General features: G+C 37.4%; 1 protein-coding gene across 7 annotated transcripts in view; it reads left to right on the forward strand.

Moving 5' to 3' along the window:
• The window catches only part of PDSS2 (decaprenyl diphosphate synthase subunit 2), a 281,533-nt gene that overhangs the window by 147,167 nt on the left and 111,909 nt on the right, over positions 1–22,457 (forward strand). For all 7 annotated transcript variants that reach the window (XR_003419445.2, XM_053222409.1, XM_053222410.1 and 4 more), the window contains one exon: positions 8,836–9,034. Coding sequence is in view for 6 of the 7 variants with exons in the window: in XM_053222409.1 (XP_053078384.1) it covers positions 8,836–9,034 (199 nt within the window). In the remaining variant the exon portion in view is untranslated. The remainder of the gene's footprint in view (positions 1–8,835; positions 9,035–22,457) is intronic.

Consider the following 22,457-nt stretch of genomic DNA (forward strand, 5'->3'; position numbering starts at 1 on the left):
AAAAGGGAAAAAAAATAGAGAAAGAAAGAGAAGACTCCATTGGTTTTTTTATCTCCCTTGCCTATGTAGTGAAACATAATTGACCCTTCTGTTTTAACACCAACTTAAAAGTATAAAACATTTTAAGAGACTTCACATTAATATAAAGAACAATTTCTAATAATTAAAACTATTTGTCAGCAAACCTGGCTCCTGTGAGGTAGTTATCACTCATCCATCCCTGAAAGGGGTGATTGAGGTTAATTGACCTCTGGGGTCACTTTGATGCTATGAACCTGACTTTTTAGTTTATATCATCCTTCCCTTTTGAAAGGAGGAATGAGAATAATCCCCTATACCTTTATGAAATTGATTGCTAATTAAAGAGTTATTCATTTAACAAATATTTGTAGCCAGCCTAGAGAAATAGGATAGTGTAATTTACAGTGTAGTGAGGGAGAGAGGGAGCAGGAAGATAGATGGCTAAAGAAATAATTACAGGATAGTACAATAAATGATAGCTATGTTCAAAGACTTTCAAGCACAGGAGGAGTTAACTCTGGAAAGTATGGGAAAACATCACAGAAGTGACAAGTGGGCCGAGTCTTAAAAGTTCCTTATACAGAAATCTATTTATCACTCACCCTATGACAGCAAAAGTTGTATGGCAAAGAATAAAAAAAGTCGTATGGCACAACTACACAGTGGACCTCTATAGAAATGTTAAATAGAACAAGGAGATTCTCTGTTTGTAGATGATGTAGAACTATCTACAAGAGATAATATTAAGTGAATAAAACCAGAGTGTAGATGTATGAACATAAACTACCATCTTTTGTGGTGTAGTTTTCATTAACCATATCTTTCAGGAAGCTATCTGGCTGCATAGAGCAGGACTCTAACAACAGTAGGTTAAAAGAGTGCAGTGTTTATCTCAGCTAACAAGAAGTCTAGAGGCGGGCACATCAGAGCTGGTATAACTCTCAAAGAAGTAAGTCATTAGGGGCTCAGACTTCTCCGTTCTTCCTGCCCTACTCTCCTTAGGTTGGGGGCCCTCTTTAGGATCCTTAAGTCTCTTCTGCACTCCCAGGTAGCTATGCCATCTTCCAGACAGAAAGAAGGGGTAAACCCAGATTGCCAAAGAATAAACCAGCTGAATCTGTCCCCTAACATCAGGAACTCAGGAGATTTCTCAGAAATCCTACCTAGTAGGTTTCTGCTTACATTCTTTGGCCAGATGGTGCCACATGATTACTACTAGCCTCAAGACATCTTGGAGAGGTATTTTTAAGTGAGTACATTGTCACTTTATATATAATCAAACATATATTGGTAGTGAGGAACATAAGAATGGAAAGGTAACTAGCAATGTCTTCCATCCTTACGTCTAAAACTAGGATGCTAAAAAATTTGGAGAAATGTTGGGACAAAATGGATCAAAACAGATGGAGTTGTTTAATATAACTGAAAGAAAGTGATTTGGTGGAAATTTTTGTAGAAACATTGATTAATCCTCAGTTTCATTCAATGTGGTAATTACTTCCCTACTCTGATTATTTAACATAAGTGGTATTCATTTGTGACTCTTTTCCAATCAAGATTTAGCATGAAAAATACCCAAGAGTACTAAAATATATGTACATAAAATGGCATGAAGACTTTTATTTAAGATAATTTTTAAAATCCAGTACATTGAAAGTTTACTAGATTGCTTTGGGTGGCTAAAACAGGAAGAAGATAATGAGAAGAAAAATGTCCCAAATTCTTTCATACTGTCACTTCTCTGCTGTACACTAAATTATACTCTTGCATAATGTGATCTAGAGTTGTTTATCTGATGATAAAATCTTAGAAATTGAGAGCACAGTACCAGATAGTGGAATTGCAGGACAGATTTAAAAGATGACAGATCATTTCATTTCTATTTTTTGTAGAAAAGTAGTGTTAGTAATATTTTTGTCTCTTTGTAACTGTTAACTGCCAGTCTAGGTAATTATTTACTTTCAAGCCCTGAATCTTAGGATTTGGGAACTGGAAAGAATTGTTTCTCTTTCAGTGATGAGAAGACCCAGGTCCTAAGAGTTTAAGGAATTTGCCCCTGAACTGTGTGATGTTACCGACAGAAGTAGCACTGTTACCCAGATTCCTGACTGGGCTACATCACTTGATAAATGGTTCTGATCAAATGAGTTGGAAACAACTTGATTACTTTTCCCAGTTATTATCAACAAAGAGTCAAATCTATTTATAATATACTCTCTCCTAGAAAATTATCTTCCGTAGTGCTTAGAACTAGGGATGACAATTGGACACGTTTTGGTGGGCATATACCAATGTTGGTAACATTGGTAACTTTGGCCTTTTTTTCCCTCCTCATTTACTATTCATTATGTAAATAAACATTTTAAATTATCGCTGGTCATTATGACAAGGTGGCTCTGAGTTCCAACTTTGTCCTTTACAAACTGGATGTTCTTGATCAAGTATTTGACCTCCCAGACCTGCTGTAATTAGAATCACAAGTAGATAATATAAATGAAAGTTCTTTGTAAATTGTGGTTATTGTACAAATTATGGCTTTTCACTTTTACTATTGCAATGTTTTTGTTGATTCTGACCATGTGGCATTTAAAGATTGCTATTTATTTAATGAATGCTGCTTTATGATAAGAAGTGTCTTTATTAAAAGCTCATAATCACTTAGTTTCATCCTCAGGGTAATTCAGAACACCTACAAGTTTTTGCATGCCTGCTTATTACGTTCTTTCATAAGCTGACTGAATGAGACAGCTGCCCAGTGCTTAACCTTTCCTGAGTTAATATACTTGCCCACAGTCCCATTGTGCAATTTTTGTGAAATATGACAATGTGGATTTTTACAGTGATTGGTATTGTAAACTGGAGAACAGGATAAAAATACATTTTTCTTTCAGTTACTTTTTTAGAACATAATTTTAAATGTTTGTTTGTTTTTAAATGTTTTCTGTTAACTTCTCAGTAGACCTCTAAGCTTCCATCACTGGTGATTTTCTTTGGGATGTAATGAGGTTTTTGTTGAAACCACAAATTTATTCTTTCTTTAGAAGCTGCTTAACTCACTGGTTCATTTTCTCCTACTCCCCAATTTGTAATCAAGTACAGAATGTCCACTGGGTCATTTTTACAAATACTCTTTTTTAACAAAGGAAATTAAAAATGTGATTTTTTTTTTTTTTGTAGATGCCTAGTTGTCTGGCTCCTTTATTTTATATAATTGTGTCTTTACGTAATTATTGTATCATAGTTGTTAATCTAGTACCGTTTATTGTGTATTTATTTGTCTCCATATCTTAAGGTTGTCCTAAGTCAAATGCTTAAATTTGACCTTTAGGTCAAGCCCTTTTGTTACATTTCCCTTGGATCTTTGTAATAGCTTCTTTCCCCCCACCCCCCATCTCTGTACTTTCATTATCTACTTTTTCATATTCTTCTACATATCACCTTCAGAATATTTTTCCTAAATCATTTTTTAAAAATGTATCATCCCTCCTTCTCAAAAGCACTGCGTGTGTAACAAAGTACAGACCCTTTATCCTAATGTAACCTAGTCACTTATCCATACAGACCCTATACTCTGGCCAAACTCACCTCCTCACCCTCTGGTCACATTTTCTCCTCTTGCCTTCACCAAGCCTTGATTTCTCTTCTCCCTTATTCTAGCATTCCTAATCACTGTCTTTTCTTTACCCTTTATCTCCAGCTATAGAAATCATACCTATCACCCATGGCCCAGCACAAATGTACCTTATTCAGAGAAAATTGTTTATATTTTTAAATACTTTTTCTTATACTTTATACTTATTTTCTAAGTTTTCTCAAATTTGAATGAAATGCCCTATTTATTTATTCATTTATTTATATATTATTTTTATTCTCAAGTTAACATACAGTGTAGTCTTGACTTCAGGAGTAGAACCCAATGATTCATCTCTTACATATAACACCCAGTGCTCATCCTGCAAAGTGTCCTCCTTTATGCCTGTTGCCCAATTAACCCATACCCTTCACTCCACCCCCACCCCCATCAACCCTCAGTTTGTTCTCTGTATTTAAGAGTCTCTTACGGTTTGCTTCCCTCTGTTTTTTTCTTATTTTTCCTTCCCTTCCCCTATGTTCATCTGTTAATTTTCTCAGATTCCACATACAAATGAAATCATGTGATACATCTTTCTCTGACTGACTTATTTCACTTAGCAGAATATCCTCCAGTTCCATGTACGTTGCTAAAAATGGCAAGATTTCATTTTCTTTTCATCGCTGGGTAATATTCCATTACATGTGCACACACACCACATCGTAATCCATTTATCAGTTCATAAATATTTGGGCTCTTTCCATAATTTGGTTGTTGTTGATAGCACTACTCTAAACATTGGGGTGCATGTGCCCCTTCGAATTAGCATTTTGGTATCCTTTGGATAAATTTCTAGTAATGCAATTGCTGGATTGTAGGGTAGGGGTTTGTTGTTGTTGTTGTTGTTGTTGTTGTTTTTTAGGGTAGTTCTATTTTTAATTTTTTGAGGAACCTCCATACTGTTTTCTAGAGTGGCTGCACCGGTTTGCATTTCCACCAACAGTGCAATAGGGTTCCCCTTCTCCACATCCTCGCCAACATCTGTTGTTTCCTAAGTTGTTAATTTTAGCCTTTCTGATTGGTGTGAGGTGGTATCTCATTGTGTTTTGATTTGTGTTTCCCTGATGATGAGCAATGTTGAGCATCTTTTCATGTGTCTGTTAGCCATCTGGATGTCTTCTTTGGAAAAGTGTCTATTCATGTCTTCTCATTTCTTCACTGGATTATTTGTTTTTCAGGTGTTGAGTTTGGTAAGTTCTTTATAGATTTTGGATACTAATCCTTTATTCTATATGTCATTTGCAAATATCTTCTCCCATTCTGTCAGTTACCTTTTAGTTTTGTTGATTGTTTCCTTTTCTGTGCAGAAGCTTTTTATCTTGATGAGGTCCCAGTAGTTCGTTTTTGCTTTTCTTTCCATGGCTTTCAAAGATATGTCAAGTAAGAATCTTTCAACTGGCATATCTAGGAAGCAGCCTAGGTATAGTGGAAACAGGTTGAACTTTGAAGTCTCTATCAGTTATATGTTGTTACATAACAAACTGCCCCAAAACTTGGTGACTTAAAACTGTAACCATTTTATTTCTCATAGTTCTGTAGGTTGGCTGAACTCATTGTCTGCTGGTTTCTCCTGGGTTTATTTATGTGGCTGCATTTGCCTGGTAGGTCAACTCAAAGGTAGGCCTCTCTCCATGTTGTCTTTCATTCTTAAGGAGGCTAGACTAGGTTTCTTCACAAGTAGTCTTGGGATAGCATACCGAGAGGGTAAGCCCCGGTGCAGAACACTTACAAGACCTTTGGATTTTATCCTGCATTTGCTGGTTTTCTATTGGCCAAACAAGTCATATAATCAACTCAGAGTTAATCAAGGAGGATATGTGACATGGATGTCAGGAGGTATGATTCATTGGTGGACATTGGTATAACCATCTGCCACAGTCCACCTTCAGGTCCCCATGATCCACATTCCTTCCTTATGCAAAATATACTTACCACCTCCCTAAGCCCCAAAGTCTCGTGTATTTCGTGGCATCGAGCTCAAGGTCCGTGATCTCATAATCTCATAAGTTTCATTAGGTCCAGATGTGGATGTGGCTCCAGGGGTGCAGCTCCTCAGTCCAAGGAACTAAAAGGATAAGTTACTACCCCTACCATTACTACACATCCAGTTTGGAATAGTGAGTCAGGAACAAGACAACCACAATAGTCACTTCCATTAATGGGGTGCTTGGGTGGCTCAGTCGGTTGAGTGTCTGACTTTGGCTCAGGTCATGATCTCACAGTCTGTGAGTTCAAGCCCCGCGTTGGGCTCTGTGCTGACAGTTCGGAGCCTGGAGCCTGCTTCGGATTCTGTGTCTCCCTCTCTCTCTGTCCCTCCCCAGCTCATGCTCCATTTCTCTCTCTCTGTCAAAAATAAATAAACATTAAAAAAAATTTTTTTTTAAGAGGGAGAATTGGGAAGCACATAACAATCATTTGCCCATAGTAATTCTGAAATCCAGCTGGGCACCTATTATCAGGACCTCCTACTCTAGAAGTAAAGAATATTTTTTGACTAGGGCCCAGACTGTTTCCTGGGAGAGATTCCCCAACCATTGTACTCCAGAATCCTTTGCCCTCCAAACTATTTTCCCTGGAAATTTTCAGAAAGAAATGATTTAGAGATAGCTATACTTGTGGTAAAATAGCATAACATGTAGACTTGTCAAATTACTATGTTATACACCTGAAACTAATGTAACACTATGTGTCAACTATACTTCCAATTAAAAAAAGAGACAAGATGGGGGGCCTGGGTGGTTCAGTCAGTTAGGTGTCTGACTCTTGATTTCAGCTCAGGTCATGATCTCACGGTTCATGAGATTGAGCCCTGTGTCAGGCTCTGGGCTGACAATGGGGAGACTGCTTGGGATTCTCTCACGCTGTCTCTGCCCCTCTCCCACTAGTGTACTCGTGCACTCACACACAGTCTCTCAAATAAACCTTAAAAAAAAAAAAAAAAAAGATGACTCATACTTGTATTTGAGTAGCTGTCTCAGCCTGATTGCTTGTCCATGGAAAGTTGGTTTAGAAGCTCCTTTTTTTCTTTTTTCTTTTTCCTTTCTTCCTTTTGAACTGTCAACTGTCACTTGAGTTGAAGCTCATACAACTCCCTCAAAAGCTTTTTGGGATTTCTGTGAATGTCATTAACGTTCATTCCGTACCCTAAAAGACATATCCATAGTTCTTTTTTGAGGTAGACAGGTCTACTTTAGGTTGAGTATAAGGCTCCTATGGGACAATACCCTTAAAATTCTTAGAGACCTTTTGTCTAGCCAAAGGGGTCAATCAGGCATCAACTTAAATTTGTTAGGTCTTTAGAAAAGGTCTTATAGCTGTAGTTTTGATTTGATTTTTTTTTCCTAATACCATTTCTTTCTTTGAAGTCTTTTTTTCTGAAGAGACTGGAAATGTGAAGGTTCTCTTTTCAACCTAGCAAGTCTTTCCTCCTTCACAGGTCCTCTAAACTGCTTCCAAACTCACAATTCTCCCTTTAGCTCATCTCTCTTGTACCTTGTACCTTGTACACAGCTGAAATAATCCAGATGACATTTCATCATTCTGCCTGGTAATCCTCTTATCCAGATACATAATTTTATTATACGTTTTCTATTTTTCAAGTTACCATAGGCAATAGTTTTGCCAGTTGTTTCACTACCTTCTAACATAACATGTCCCTTCTCAGTCTCCAGTAACAATTTCTTCACTGCCTTTCTAGCTTCCACTAAGAATTTGCTGTCTCTTTAGCTTTCACATTTAGAACCCACCATTCAGACTCAAAGCCACTGACACATATTTTAGGCTTTTGTTGAACAGCACGCCATCCCAGATATACTAGTTTCTGTATCAGATATCTGTTGCTGCATAGCAAACTACCCTATAATTTACTAATTTGAAATAGTCATTTTATTGCACATTCTGTGGATTGACCAGATGGTTCTTCTACCTAGGGTCACTCATGTGACTGCTTTGGACGAGTCTTAATACAGAAGCATTTTTTAGGCTTGCTTGTATCATGTTTGCTAAGGTCTTTTTGGCCAAAGTCAGTTAATATGGCCAAACCCAGAGTTAGTGTGGATGGGACAACACAGGGGCATGGAAGCCAAGAGGTGTGATTCACATGAGCTGTTTGTAACAGATTCCAGCAGATTTCGAGCTCTACATTACTGTGTGCCTTTGGGAAAATCATTTAACGGTGTGCAGCAATTTTCTCACCTGTAAAAAGGAATTAGTAATACCTATCATAGGATGGTTGTGAAATTTAAATATTTTAGTAATTTTTTTATGATTTTAAAATAATGCTTTTGTTATTAGAGAAAATGTCCAAACTATAGAAAAATATTAAAAAAAGAAACATTTCTTGAGATCCCATCTGATACAGTACTATACTATAGGCTCCTCGGGGGGCCTTCTCTATTTTCTTTACTACTGTAGATATATATCTTGGCTTTGTATTCTGAAATGTAAGGTCTTTGAAGGAAAAGAACTATGGATATATTCATCTCTGTAAATCCCATAGCTTTGCATTAGGGTTAAAAAAGATAATGTGTAGAAGTGCTTGGCTTAATGCTTGACACAGGTTATGTTCCCCCCTTAAATTGGAGTTTCATTAGATCCTAGTAAGGATTTTTAGATATCCTAAAATCACAGAGGTGGGAAAGGTATGCTGAGAACAGATCATCTAAATGGATCTCTGGAGGGTGGCCTCCACTGCCCAGCTTCTCTCTGAGGAATCCTGGTTATTCATGGCCTGGAGGGTGAGGAATGTTCCAGGGAAGGAACATGTCGAGATCTGCTTATAGGGGTGCCTGGGTGGCTCAGTTGGTTAAGTGTCCAATTCTTGATCTCGGCTCAGGTCATGATCTCATAGTTCCTGAGTTCAAGCCCCATGTCAGACTCTGTGCTGACAGCTCAGAGCCTGGAGCCTGGGTTGGAGTCTGTGTATTCCTCTCTCTCTGACCTTCCCCCACTCATGTTCTGTCTCTCTCTCTCTCAAAAATAAGTAAATACTGAAAAAAAAAATCTGAGTATAGATGCCAAAGTGATCAGTAGAGAGGCCTCTATTAAAAACTCCATTAAAAAAGAATAATCTAAAAAAGAGAGAGACTAACCATTGAAGTATTTTATTGTTAAAAACTGAAGTCTGACATTACCAATATGATGGTTTTCTTGACACTCAGACAAGTCTTACTTTCATGTTTTAGTCAAAGAAGTTTGGCAGAGATCACAGAACTTATCCACACTGCTCTCCTCGTACATCGTGGGATAGTAAATTTAAGTGAATTGCAATCCTCTGATGGACCACTGAAAGACATGCAATTTGGAAATAAAATAGCTATCCTGAGTGGAGACTTTCTTCTAGCAAATGCCTGCAACGGACTAGCTCTGCTACAGAACACCAAGGTAATACCGGGCAGGGTTTGCTTATGTCTGGGTGACCTTTAGGTGGCTCTTGGTTGACTGCTGGAGCTGTGGAGGTCTGTATGCCCTGCTGCCCCAGCCCCCCACGTGTGGATGCTCAGTAAAATTGGGATGATGGTGGTGGCAATGTCCACATCAGGTAAAACACAAATGCCAAGAAAGAGTTTTAAAATTAACTTCTTTTTCTGCTGGTTGTAATTAATTATTTGTTAACTATATCAGTATGGTTAAATAACACAAAGTATATCTATAAACAAATATTACCTATTATCTCGCTACCCAGAGACAACCACTGTTAGTTAATATTGTGATGTATTTCCTCTCAGGCTTTTTGTTTGTTTGCTTACTCCTACCTTCATGTTGTAACATAGGTGAGAACTAACATTATAAGGTTGTTTTAATCCTGCCTATTTTTTCCTGCTTCATATTATGATGTGGGCACGTTCCCATGTTATTAACACTTTTCACAAACTTGTTAATGGTTGCATAATATTCAGTTATTTATTTATTTGTTGGTTTATTTTTGTGAGACAGAGACTGAGCATGAACGGGGAAAGGGCAGAGAGAGAGGGAGACACAGAATCTGAAGCAGGCTCCAGGCTCTGAGCTGTCAGCACAGAGCTCGACACAGGGCTCGAACTCACGAACTGCAAAATCATGATCTGAGCCAAAGTCGGATGCTTAACCGACTGAACCACTTAGGCGCCCCAATATTCAGTTATTTAGATGTAATATCACTTCTTTAACAAATTTCTCATTTTTGGAATTTAAGTTGCTTCTAATTTTTTACTGTCATAAATAGATATGCAGTAAACATCTTTACGTATCAATTTTGCTCATTCCAGATTATTTTGTTAAGATAAATACCTAAAAGTGGTTCAAAGGGCTTAAATATTTTTAGCGTATTGGCAAGCTTCTTTCTAGAAAGATTATAGAGTTATTCCTTATATATGAATTTGAATCAGGTTTAGCTGTAAAATAACAGTGGCCTAAACAAGACAGAATCACTCTTTCTCATGTAAAAACATCCAGGACTAAACAGTCCAGGATTGAGTCTACAAAGTCAAGAACCTGGGCTTTTTCTGTCTTACTCTTCTGCCATCCCTGTCTTACTACTTTATTTATGGCCCCAAATAGCTGTCATCATGTTCTCACTCCGGTCAATAGGAAGGGAGGAGGAGGAAGGACAGAGAAGGACAGGTCTCCTTCTCCTAAGGATCAAATGAGGGTACATCCTGGTTTGCTAAGGACAGTGTCAGTATATGTCTGCTGTCCCAGAATCCCATCTGACTTAACATTTGTCCTGGAATTTTTTTTAACAGAGGACGATTAATAATGACATTAGAATGAGCCAGGATGGGTTTCATAGATGTCTACTTTATACTTCCAACCTCCGCCTCAGTTTTTGTCTCATCTAAGCATGTGAGAACCGTGTACAGTGGAGAGTGTTCTCATGGTAAGGTGATATTAAATCTGGAGGACAAGCAGAAATAACTTTCCAGACACCTCCCAATCAAGGATAGCACACAAGGCAGTTGGTGGTACAACGAAGTGTCCTGAATGTCAAGGTTAACAGTTAACTTCTCCCTGTATCAGGTGTGGAAGTTTTTGGCACTGCTGGCCCAGCAGTGGGCCACTTGATGTATCAGCCAACTGCACTGCGGCCCACGTATGGCCTTTGAGAGTCACCAAGTCACCAGTCCAAAAGCTCAGTGGGAAGCATAAGGTGGAAGTTAGGTGTCTGTGAGTTACGTATGGAAAATCAAGGCTGATCAGGGGAGGCGGTAGAGAGTAGACTGAGCACCCTTGCTTGTGCAGTGTTAACCTGTAACTCTTTGATTGTTTGGCGACGCTTTGTTTTTTGCAGTGAACCCTTCTGGCAACAATAAGCTAAAAACTATATATTTCATTTTTTTTTTTAAGTACTAAGATAGTTGGTAAGGAATGTGTAATTCTCATAAAATGTTGGCATTTACTATCCACTGTGGAGGCCATTTTGTTATCACTGACCGCATGAAAACAAGTATCAAATCTGCTGAAAAAGTATCAGGATCTATTTCCAAAGTTAGCAGTTACTTTAAGAAGACTTCCTGAGAATGAGGGTTTCACACATGCCACTGCAGAATGTATATACACATACCTCACTGTGAAGCCTAACTTTTGTTTAGACAGATGTCTGTTTTTCTAAATTAATTTCACTCATTTTCCACTATGGGTTTTGTGGGGTTTTTTAAATTTATTTATTTTGAGAGAGAGAAAGAGCAAGCAGGGGAAGGACAGAGAGAAAGAGAGAATCACAAGCAGGCTCCTCGCTATCAGCACATAGCCCGATGCAGGGCTTGAACTCGTGAACCATGAGATCATGACCTGAGCCAAAATCAAGAGTCAGACGCTTAACTGACTGAGACACCCAGGCACCCTTCAGCTACAAGTTTTTATGTGCACATAGGAATAAGGGAAGCGATAACTTTATATTTCTTGGCCCCATTGGCCAAAGAAAAACTTTGCAAACAGTTAAATAATTCCAGTTTTAGTTGACTGTCATCAGGTACTTCAAATAATTAAATCATTTTAGTTAATTCAAAAAATGTTTTATTTTTTTCATCCATTCATGGAATCAAGGTAAAGCTTCTGAAAGTATATTCTACCAGAGATTAAGCCATTATGAGTGAGATCAGAAATTCAGCTTGAAGTACAACATGGAAGATAAAATTACTAGTTTATAATAATAATACAAGTACACATTTTGCTGAGGTACACACAGTGTTGTGGTAAAAACAAGGTTCTTACTACATTGAGATTCCTGTGGAGTACTTGGAACTGGTTGTGGCATACCCGTAACTCATAATTGCATCCAAACAAGTGTCCACATTCTACTAATTGCAATAGATGGAATTGTTACAAATATTTACGAGTATTTTTATGTTCAAGTCTTTGAACTACATGATTTTGGGGATTTTGGTGTTGAGTACAAAACATAGTTCAGCACTGCAGTATGTTCCTTCTGTCTTTGTTGCCTGTCATTCATCAGATTTTCAAAATCTTTATGCCCAACAATGGTATTAAACTTTTTTATAAATTTTGATGGCATCTTGTTCAGAATCCATTGGAAATCTGAAATCGAGGGTTCAACAAATAGAACACAAAATGAAACTTTTAGGGAATTATAATGAATTCCCTAAACAATCAAGGAATTACAGTTAATGAAAATCCCATTGGATTTTTTCTTTGCAAAAGCAAGGAAGGAGCACAACAAAATAAATAGTAAGAACTCAAATGCTACCCAAGATTAAAATTTTAAATTATGTAATTGTGATTTGGAATATCTCACCTTGCAGGAAGAATCTTTTGGTAGTGCGCCTATTTTGAATAAATTATACACACACATGAATGAAATGAAATTGAGAAGGCCTAGATTTTGTAGCATCTAATTTTAGCAAAGCATTCAAAAGAATCGTAGAGACAATTTATTTGACAAGCTTTGTCTTATAAAAATATTTGTCAAAAGAAGGTACTCTGAAGGAAGCAAAAAGACGGTACCTTGAAAATATTTGGGCTAGAATAGTTACACTTTACAATATTTAAAAAATCAGAATTGAGGGGCACCTGGGTGGCAGGCTCAGTTGGGTAACCATCCAACTCTTGATCTCAGCTCAGGTTTTGATCTGAGGGTCATGAGTTCAAGCCCTGTGTTGGGCTCTGCACTGGGCATGAAGCCTACTTAAAAAAAATTAGGGGGCGCCTGGGTGGCTCACTAGGTTAAGTGTCCGACTTCAGCTCAGGTCATGACCTGACGGTTCTTGAGTTCGAGCCCCACGACAGGCTCTGTGCTGACGGCTCAGAGCCTGGATCCTGCTGTGGATTCTGTCTCCCTCTCTCTACCCCTTGCCCACTCATACTCTCTCTCTCTTTCTCTTTCTCTCTCTCTCTCTCTCTCTCTCTCTCTCTCAAAAATAAATAAGCATTTAAAAATTTTTTTTTAAAAAATTAGAATTGAGTTTCTCTTCCACTTTGGAAATTTGCTTAGAGCTTACTGGGTAACTCAGAACTGGTAGAATGAGCATTTTCTCAATTAAAAATATTATGGTCTACCAATAAAATCAAATGAAGGTATCAATAATTTCATATTAGTCATAAACTGCAACTGTGAAGAATATTGCTGGCAGTTTTATTTTTAAATGCCATATTTTCTTTGTAATTTTTTTTTTTGTGAGAGAGAAAAGGAGCAAGTGAGCAAGGGCAGAGAGAGGGAGAGAGAGAGAGAGAGAGAGAGAGAGAGACAAGTGGGGTTCATCCAAAGTGAGGCTCATGTTCACCTGCAGTTGGGGCTCGTGCTCACCCGATGCAGGACCCAAACTCATGAACCATGAGATCGTGACCTGAGCCGAAGTCAGATGCTTAACTGACTGAACCACCCAGGTGCCCCTAAATGCTGTATTTTTAAAAGCACATTCTTCAGGGACATCTGGCTGGCTCAGTCAGTAGAGGCATGTGACTGTTGATCTCGGGGTTGTAGGTTTGAGCCCTTCATTGGGTGTAGAGATTTCTTTAAAATAAAATCTTTCAAAAAAAATAAGATAAAAGCGCATTCTTCAGAAAAATGCTAGTTACACAAGATTAGAAATGAATTAGAGTATGTGAATATTTACCAAGAATAATTATTTTGCTGGTTATTTTTTAATACTCAGATGATCAATATAAAGTTCTTTTTTATTTTGTTGTAATGTATATGGATATATTTTTCTTTCTTTTTAAATTTCATTTTTGAAAATAGTTTTTGAGTAGAACTTGTTAACAAGCCCACCAACATAATAAAATCATTTATTAGTTAATAAATACGTGTTTCGGGGCACCTGAGTGCCTCAGCCTATTAAGCACAGGGCTCCGTGCTAATGTCACAGAGCCTGCTCAGGTGTCTTCCTGCCCCCTCACTGCCCCTGCCCAACTAATGCATGTGTGCTCATTCACTCTCTCTCTCTCAAAATAAATAAACTTTAAAAAATAAATACATGTTTCAAAAAGTGTAAAATTTTAATTTTTTAGCACTCACTTTTACTCTCAAGTGTCCCAGTTTGGTTGATAAATTTTATAGTATCACCACTTTACAGACATTTCTCAGAAGTTGCTCAAGATCACTCTGCTTACTTACTGGCCAGAATTGAATTATATGGCCACACCTACTTATAAGGGAGGCTAGGAAATATAAACTTCATTTTGGGGAGCCACATGCGCAGCCAAAAATCTGAAAGATATGGATAATAGACACTGGAAGACAAATAGCATTTTGCCCTATCTCCCCATCACACTTTTAGCTATATTTTTATGAGACCGATCTGCTGATTTTTAGGGAGAAAATGGTAGGGTACCTCTAATATACAGTTTATATTCATGTGAAAAGGAAACCAGTAAGAAATGAATTGGTTATATAAAATAGAATAATAGAGAATCTCAGATCTCCCACCAGAGATTTATTACCATTTGGGCAGTCTTTTTATTTACCCTCAAATTGCCCTGTTTTCTGTGTGTATAGTCTACTGTGATGGGTCTCACTAAATTCTCTCCTTTACTGGAATTCACATGTTAGCAGAAGGGTGTTTGATCCACTGCCTTGGAGAGCCATTCTATGACTGCATCGTCCGTCTTGCCTCTTGACCATGCCTGCTGTGGTCTGTGATGAACTTTGGGTCTTAGGGAAGGAGAAGCCCTCAGAAGGTACAGGCCTCGTGTGGTTTCCGGGTGTCTTGCACTATACATGACTAGCTGTAGTCGTATGCACTGGCCACTCATGGATTAGACCCACATACCTAAGAAGAAGAGATATTCTGGATGTAGTAACTAGATCCACATTTTTGTAATTAGCTCTCAGCCTGGCCCCTACCTTAAAAGAAGACTTACTGCCTTGAGACAAATTTCTGTTTTCTGTAATCATTCGTTTTAACTTACTTTAAGCTATTCTGATGAAATCTTATATAAGGTTAAGATGGTGGTATTTAGCACAAATATAATTATGCTGTAATGACACAAACAAGTATTCACTTGCTTTAACCACTCTATGGGAATGATATTTAATGTGTTCCTTTTTCTTAACTATCTTGTGTCATTCACACATGCTTTCTTTTAGTGTGGTTCAAGTTCAGGGAAAATGGAGGCTTTACTCCCATCAAAATCAATTGAGATTCATGGTTTGTGAAATCCACTCTTAGTGTTTTGCATTCAGAAGCATCACTATAAATGTTCCAGAGACTAAGACCTCCACCATCTGCTCCATTAGGCACTGGATTTCAGTGACAGTATTTGATTAAAAAAAAAGAAAAAAATACAAAACAAAAACTTAGCATATCCAAGCAACAGTTAAGCCTGAAGCTTCTTGAAATAAGAATGATTAGGTATTTCCTTCCTCTTCAGTGAGTCCTGTACCTTCATGGTCTCTGCACAGTTTTGTACTTTTAGATTTTCATTTTATTGACTTTTGTCTGGTGAGCAGGTTTTTTTCCTTTTTAGGCCCACGGTGTATTGTTTTGTTTTGTTTTTTTAATTTGATAGTTGTGTGTTTGATTGAAGCCTTTATTCTATGAATCATTCTGTTCATCAAAAAAAAAAGTATCCTTTTGCACCTTGTTCTTCAAAATTTGAAGGCTCTACAAAGGTCAATTTCAAAAGACACTTCACTGCATCAGCTCTTGTGAAAGATCTTGAATACCATGTCCAGGGGTCTATAATTGATCTTCTGCCATTCTAGGCTTCTACTAGCTCTCTTTTAATCCTAATAGATGATTTCCAAACCATATATATGAACAATAGTTTAAACTAATTATAGGGGGTAAAGTTCTTGAAAGTCAAGAGTTATCTTTGATAAAACAAATCTTCCATATTGAGAATCAATTCCTTTTATTTAAAGACTTGGCAGTTTAGGGGAGCCTGAGTGGCTCAGTCGGTTGAGCATCCCACTCTTGATTTCGACTCAGGTCATGATCCCAGGGTCATGGCATCAAGCCCACGTCTCAAGCCTGCTTGAGATACTTCTCTCTCTTTCCTTCTGCCCCTCTCCCTTATTCATGCTCTTGCACACTCTAAATAAATAAGTAAATAAATAGGGTTTAAAAAAATTTTTTTTAATGTTTATTTTCTGAGAGAGAAAGAGCATGAGTGGAGGTAGAGGAGCAGAGAGAGAGGGAGACAGAGAATCTGAAACAGGCTCCAGGCTCTGAGCTGTCAGCACAGAGCCCGATGCAGGGCTCGAACTCACGGACCACGAGATCATGACCTGAGCCGAAGTCAGATGCTTAACCGACTGAGCCACCCAGGCACCCCGGCAGTTTATTTTTTTAAAGAAAGTAAAGTTATATCTCAGAAGAAGACTAATTTTATTAAATGAATTCCCAGAAACTTAAATTGATTAAGGATAATACTAATCATTAATAAGAATTTTTTGTGTGGAGGAGGAGGTAATGATAAATGTTTCTCTGGGACAGTATTAAGTTTTTTAAAGTTCTCTATGTATGGTTAATGTCTTAGTAAAGTTAGATTTCTCCTTAATGACGTTTTAATGTTCTCTTACAAGAAAGAAAATTTGCTGAGAGATAAACAGATAAAGAAGATGAATATATATACCATATGCTATATATGGGGTGTGTGTGTGTGTGTGTGTGTGTGTGTGTGTGTGTATGAATATTACTCAGCCATAAAAAAGAATGAAATCTTGCCATTTGTGACAACACGGATGGACCTAGAGGGTATTATGCTAAGTGAAATAAGTCATACACAGAAAAGCAAATGTCATATAATGTCACTTATATGTGGAATCTAAAAAACAAAACGAATGAACAAACAGAATGGAACACTTTTACATACAGGAAATAAACTATTGGTTGCCAGGGGGGTGGGTGGGATGGGTGAAATAGGTGAAGGGGATTAAGAAGTATAAACTTCCAGTTATAAATAAGTCACGAGGGGGCGCCTGGGTGGCTCAGTCGGTTAAGCGGCTGACTTCGGCTCAGGTCATGATCTCGAGGTCCGTGAGTTCGAGCCCCGCGTCGGGCTCTGTGCCGACAGCCTGGAGCCTGTTTCGGATTCTTGTCTCCCCCTCTTTCTGACCCTCCCCCGTTCATGCTCTGTCTCTCTCTCTGTCTCCAAAATAAATAAACGTTAAAAAAAATTTTTTTTAAATAAATAAATTAATTAAGTCACGAGGATGTAATGTACAGCATAAAGAACATAGTCAATAACATTATAATAACTTTGTATGGTGATGGATGGTAACTAGACTTACTGTAGGGATCATTTAACAATATATAAAAATATGAAATCACTGATATATACCTAAAACGAACAGGATATTGTTTGTCAGTTATACTTTAATTTTAAAAAGGAGAAGAAAAATTTGTCAGCAATAGCAATGAAAGAGACACCACAGCAGTGAGGGAGCAGACAGAACTTAATACAGAATTTCTGTATATAGTATGTCACTTTTGTCACAGTGACAGCTTTTTTTGGAGGGTGTGTATTTAACTTGGTAATTAAAGTTAGCATATTTGTAGCAACTTTAATTTTTTATGACTTATTCATTCTACCAATGTTCCATTTTCTTGTGCTACTGAATTCTTGTCTGAATTTCTGTATTATGTGTTTATCTCTGTACTTCTCCTGGGGCAGACCATTAAGATGAAGGGTTCTGCAGTCATCAGAAATTCAGAGCTGTTTTATAATTGCCAAGGGTAAAATTAGCAAAGTCAATTATTCTCCCTTTGGCTTTTCCCTGAAGATATTAGGGGTCTTCAAGGTAATTGCCTTAGGTAACATTTAGATTTTTAAATATCTCTAAGTATAGAAATTGGTATATTAATCCTCTGGTAATTGTCTTCTTACTGTTCTAGCTCTGGTCACATAAATGTGAATTAACAAGATTTTGAATTCAAGAGTGAGTTTTGTATTCAAGAGTAGTGTTTGAGTTTTCATTCATCTTCAGTTATGGAACCTAAGGTCAGCTTTTTGTTTTGGTACTTCATTGTACACAGACCCTAGACTTAGAATGCCTCTTTTTAAGCCATAAATTCCCTGACTCCATTGAAATAAATTGCTTTATATTGTGTTCATGTAGAACATCACTGGATCCTGAAATGATGGGGTCATACCAGAATCTAAAATTTTAGTATCTGAGCATCAAACTGTCAATGAGACATGCTGAATAATTGGGGGAAAAACATGAAGTGGAGAAGCACTATAATTTAGAAATCTGGCTGACTATTAGAGGCTTTTTCTGGTTCCTGTTTATTTTGTAGAGTAGATCTTTATTTTAGGATTAAGCCACAGTACAAATACGGCTGTTTGGATTACTGCTTGTCATCTTTTTTCTCTAAGTCTTTTATTTTACATGTATAGTGATAACCCTAGTATTTGAACAATTGAATTCAGGGGCACCTGGATGGCTCAGTTGTGGTTTCGGCTCAGGTCGTAATCTTAGAGTACATGAGTTTGAGCCCTGTGTTGGGCTCTGTGCTGACAGTGCAGAGCCTGCTTGGGATTCTCTCTCCCCTACTGTGTCCTTCCCGGGATCATGTTCACGTGCACTCTCTCTCAAAATAAATAAACTTTAAAAAAATAATAAAAAAATGAATTGACCATGCTATTTTTTTCTCATTATAGTTGTTTTCATTTAATGGACCTATCACTATACATCAGGTGGGAAACTGTGCCTTACCTTGGGTCTTGTCTGAGCACCCAAGAACATTGTCATGATGTCATTCCTGGGCACTGTTCTATTAAGCATTAGTGATTTATGTTTCTAAATAATTAGGGGCACAGATGTACTCTTTACATAGCTGATGTATTTCCTTATGTTAACTTTGTTTTCCTAAAGGCATAAATATGTTGTTTACAAGGAAGAATTTTGTTTGTATAAATATGCTCAATTTATGCATATAAATCTCCTCCTTTTATACCATCTATATATTTTAATAAAAAGAGGGCTATTGGTTATTCCATGTTTGTATTATTGGTTACATTAATTCTACTTTCAAATTCATGTTAAAAAGTGAAACCTAGGCTCACTTGGCTGGCTCAGTTAAGTAGAGCATGTAACTCTTGTTCTTGTGGTCACAAGTTCAAGCACCATGTTGGGTGTAGAGCCTACCTTAAAAAAAAAAATGAAACCTAGAAACATGCTATATCACATGAAATTTGAGATTTTCTTTATCATATTCATTTAAAATAGACATTGTGACCTTGTGTGTTTATAGTCTTGTCAGCACTATTTTACTTGTGGAAATTATTATGTTTTAGCCTCTTTAGTCTGACACCCAAGATTAATGTTCTTTTCTACATATAACCCTTCTCAAGTATAGATTTTCATGACTAGCTTAAATGTGTGCAGAAGGTAAGTAGGGTGTCATATATTGTAACAATAAAGACAGTTATCTCCCTATCAATTGAATAAAGAAGCCAAAATGTTATCATAAAATTATAATTTCAAAGTCCCCAAATTTTTGCAGTTTTTTTTTTAATCATGTGCTAACAAAGCTACCCATTAAACAGACACTATATCCATTTTCTGAGCCACTTCCTTGATCTTTAAAGCAAAAGTGATAAATGATTAGTATTTGAGAAGTGTACTTAGAAACGAGAAGCCAAATATTATGTTCTTTTAAATTTTATTCTCTCATTAAAACCTTAAACTTTGTCCTTTTGGTGCCATAAAACAATGGAATGAAGTGTCTTTTTGCCATAAAAAGATCAAATGCCATCATACAAAAAATGGACAAAACTCTGAGTGTCTGTCAAGCAGAAAGCTGACAACCAAGAAGGGAATTTCTTCCATATGCCTAAGCTTTCAAATAAGCCCATTTTTAAAAGTCTGTGTTCTACAAAAATATATTCTCTAAAATGGGTAGAGTTGAACCCCATACCATGGTTGGCCATGAGAGGTAGAAATATGTTGACTAGGGCAGATTTTTTAAAATGTTTATTTATTTTTGAGAGAGAGACAAACAGAGCATGAGCGGGGAAGGGGTAGAGAGAGGGAGACACAGAATCCGAAGCCGGGTCCAGGCTCTGAGCTGTCAGCACAGAGCCGGATGCAGGGCTCCAACTCATGGACTGCAGGATCATGACCTGAGCCAAAGTTGGACACTCAACCGACTGAGCCACCCAGGCATCCCTGGGGTAATTTTATAGTATACTTAGCCACCTCAATTTTGTAAATCCCTTTTTCTACTTTCCAGAAATAAAATTAATCAAGCCAGCTTTTTTTCCTCTTCATTTTCACGGATATAAACTGCCATTTCTCCAAAGCCAGAGGGAGGAAAAAAATCCACTTCTGAGCTTGAGCTAATTATTTCTTTTTGCCTTTCTAATGATTTTACTCAAGGAACTTCCTGAGTTAGGAGTTAACAAAAGTACTGGGTAGATGAATAGCTGATTCCTTCCTCTGCATCCTCAGCTAGCTGACCCCACATCTCCTCACTCATCCTTTCTTTATCCCATAGATACATCCTCAGTACCTCTTTCTTTGTCTTTTATTGTTCACAAATCAATTAATTCCATCTCAGGCTATCACCAACCCCTTTCTTCCCATCTTTCATTCTTTATCTTCTTCCTTGTTAGTTCAGAAAAATTGTTATCCATCTTTTTGCCTTCTTCTTGCTCCTTTCAAGAAAAAATAAGCCAAGAAACTTTACTTAGGAGTTGAAAAACATCAGAGTAAGGCTTGGCATGCTCTTGTGTTAATAAGGAAAATTGGGGCACCTGGGTGGCTCAGTCGGTTAAGCGTCCGACTTCGGCTCAGGTCACGATCTCACGGTTTATGGGTTCGAATTCCATGTCGGGCTCTGTGCTGACAGCTCAGAGCCTGGAACCTGCTTTGGATTCTGTGTTTCCCTTTCTCTCTACCACTCCCCCCCCCCCCCCCTTCGTGCTCTGTTTCTCTGTCTCTCAGAAATAAACATTAAAAAAAGTTACAAAAGAATAAGGAAAATTATATAATTACAAATGAAACAGGCGTAAGAAAGAACCAGGGTCTCTACCCTCATTTTTTCCTTTAACCAGGTTTCCCTATAACTGTCAATGTTTAAAGACATTTTTAAAATGTCTTTCTATTTAGTTTTGTTTTCCTACTTTATTTAATTGAAGGTATTGTAAGATTGTGGTTTTCTATTTTATTTTTAATTATAAGCATATGGTATTTCTAATGTTATGGGCTAATCAAGCTTTAGTCGGCTGCCCTGGGAACCTAGCCACCATTTATAACCTCAAATATTGGGACATTGAGGTATGAACTCCAAACAACTGACTTATAGATAAAATTCCAAAATGCAGTGCATTTGTAATTTCGTGCCTGTTGTGTTAGATTAATACCAAATTTGAACTCCATAAGCAAAAGAACAGTTAAGAGCATTCAAAAGGATCCATGTGACTGCTTTTCATTAGTAGCTACAGATAGTTCATTTGTGTTGATTTAATTTGGTTTTAGCATTTCCATCATTTTCCTGATTCCTCAGAGTTGTAAATACTCATGGAAAAAATTCACTCTAAGCCCAAGTTGGTTGATGGGGCCTTAACCCAGGAGCAAATGTTATTTATTTAGCAATAGTGATTGGGGAAGAGCCCTTTTCTGGCAGCTAATGACCTGCTGGAGGACTTGTGTGCCCAAGGCAAAGCTGAAGGCCATTAGCCCAACAGGTCATTAACTGACAAATGCCTGACCCTGAGGTCATTTCTGATATTGGAAACCGTGAAAACATTAAAGTGGGCTTGTTGGAAAGTACAGCTGTGCCAAGGAAGTTTCTTTTTAAGCATTTTGGAAAATGCATTGTTTGTTGTTATTCACATGGCTTAATTGTCTTTGTTCTGGGGCCATTTTCACTGTGCCCAGCAAGTCAGTCAGATATCAGTAAACACCAAAACTGTAGTGTATGGCCAGTCTTTGATTTTTAAATGACAGTTTCCCTGTTTAGAATATCACATTAACTATTTCATTCCAAAGCAACTTCAGCATTCACTTTTGTGGATAACTTGTGTTTTCATAATATGTTGGGTTATATAGCACTTACCTATTTTATACTTCTCAGAGATGACCTATAAAGCCACATAAGAGAAGTGGAAAGACCTCAAGTAGAAGTCTGTGGACCTATTCTCTATCTCTGACTTTTTTTTTTAATTAGCCATTTAACATTGGACAGTTCATTTTCTCCCTCAGAATTCTAGTTTAGATCATTTATCTTTTTCTCCAGACTGTTTATCTATTGTCTTTTTTTTTTTTTCCTTTAAGCTCTATGCCCAATGTGGGGCTTAAATTCATGACCCTGAGATCAAGAGTCGCATACTCTATGGACTGAGCCAGCCAGGCGCATCCCTCTAATGTCTTAATACTCCATTTTTCAAGTCAGCTTAGAAACTTCATGATGTAGAATAT

The sequence above is a fragment of the Acinonyx jubatus genome, chromosome B2, assembly GCF_027475565.1.
Source record: "Acinonyx jubatus isolate Ajub_Pintada_27869175 chromosome B2, VMU_Ajub_asm_v1.0, whole genome shotgun sequence".
Classification (NCBI taxonomy): Eukaryota; Metazoa; Chordata; class Mammalia; order Carnivora; family Felidae; genus Acinonyx; species Acinonyx jubatus.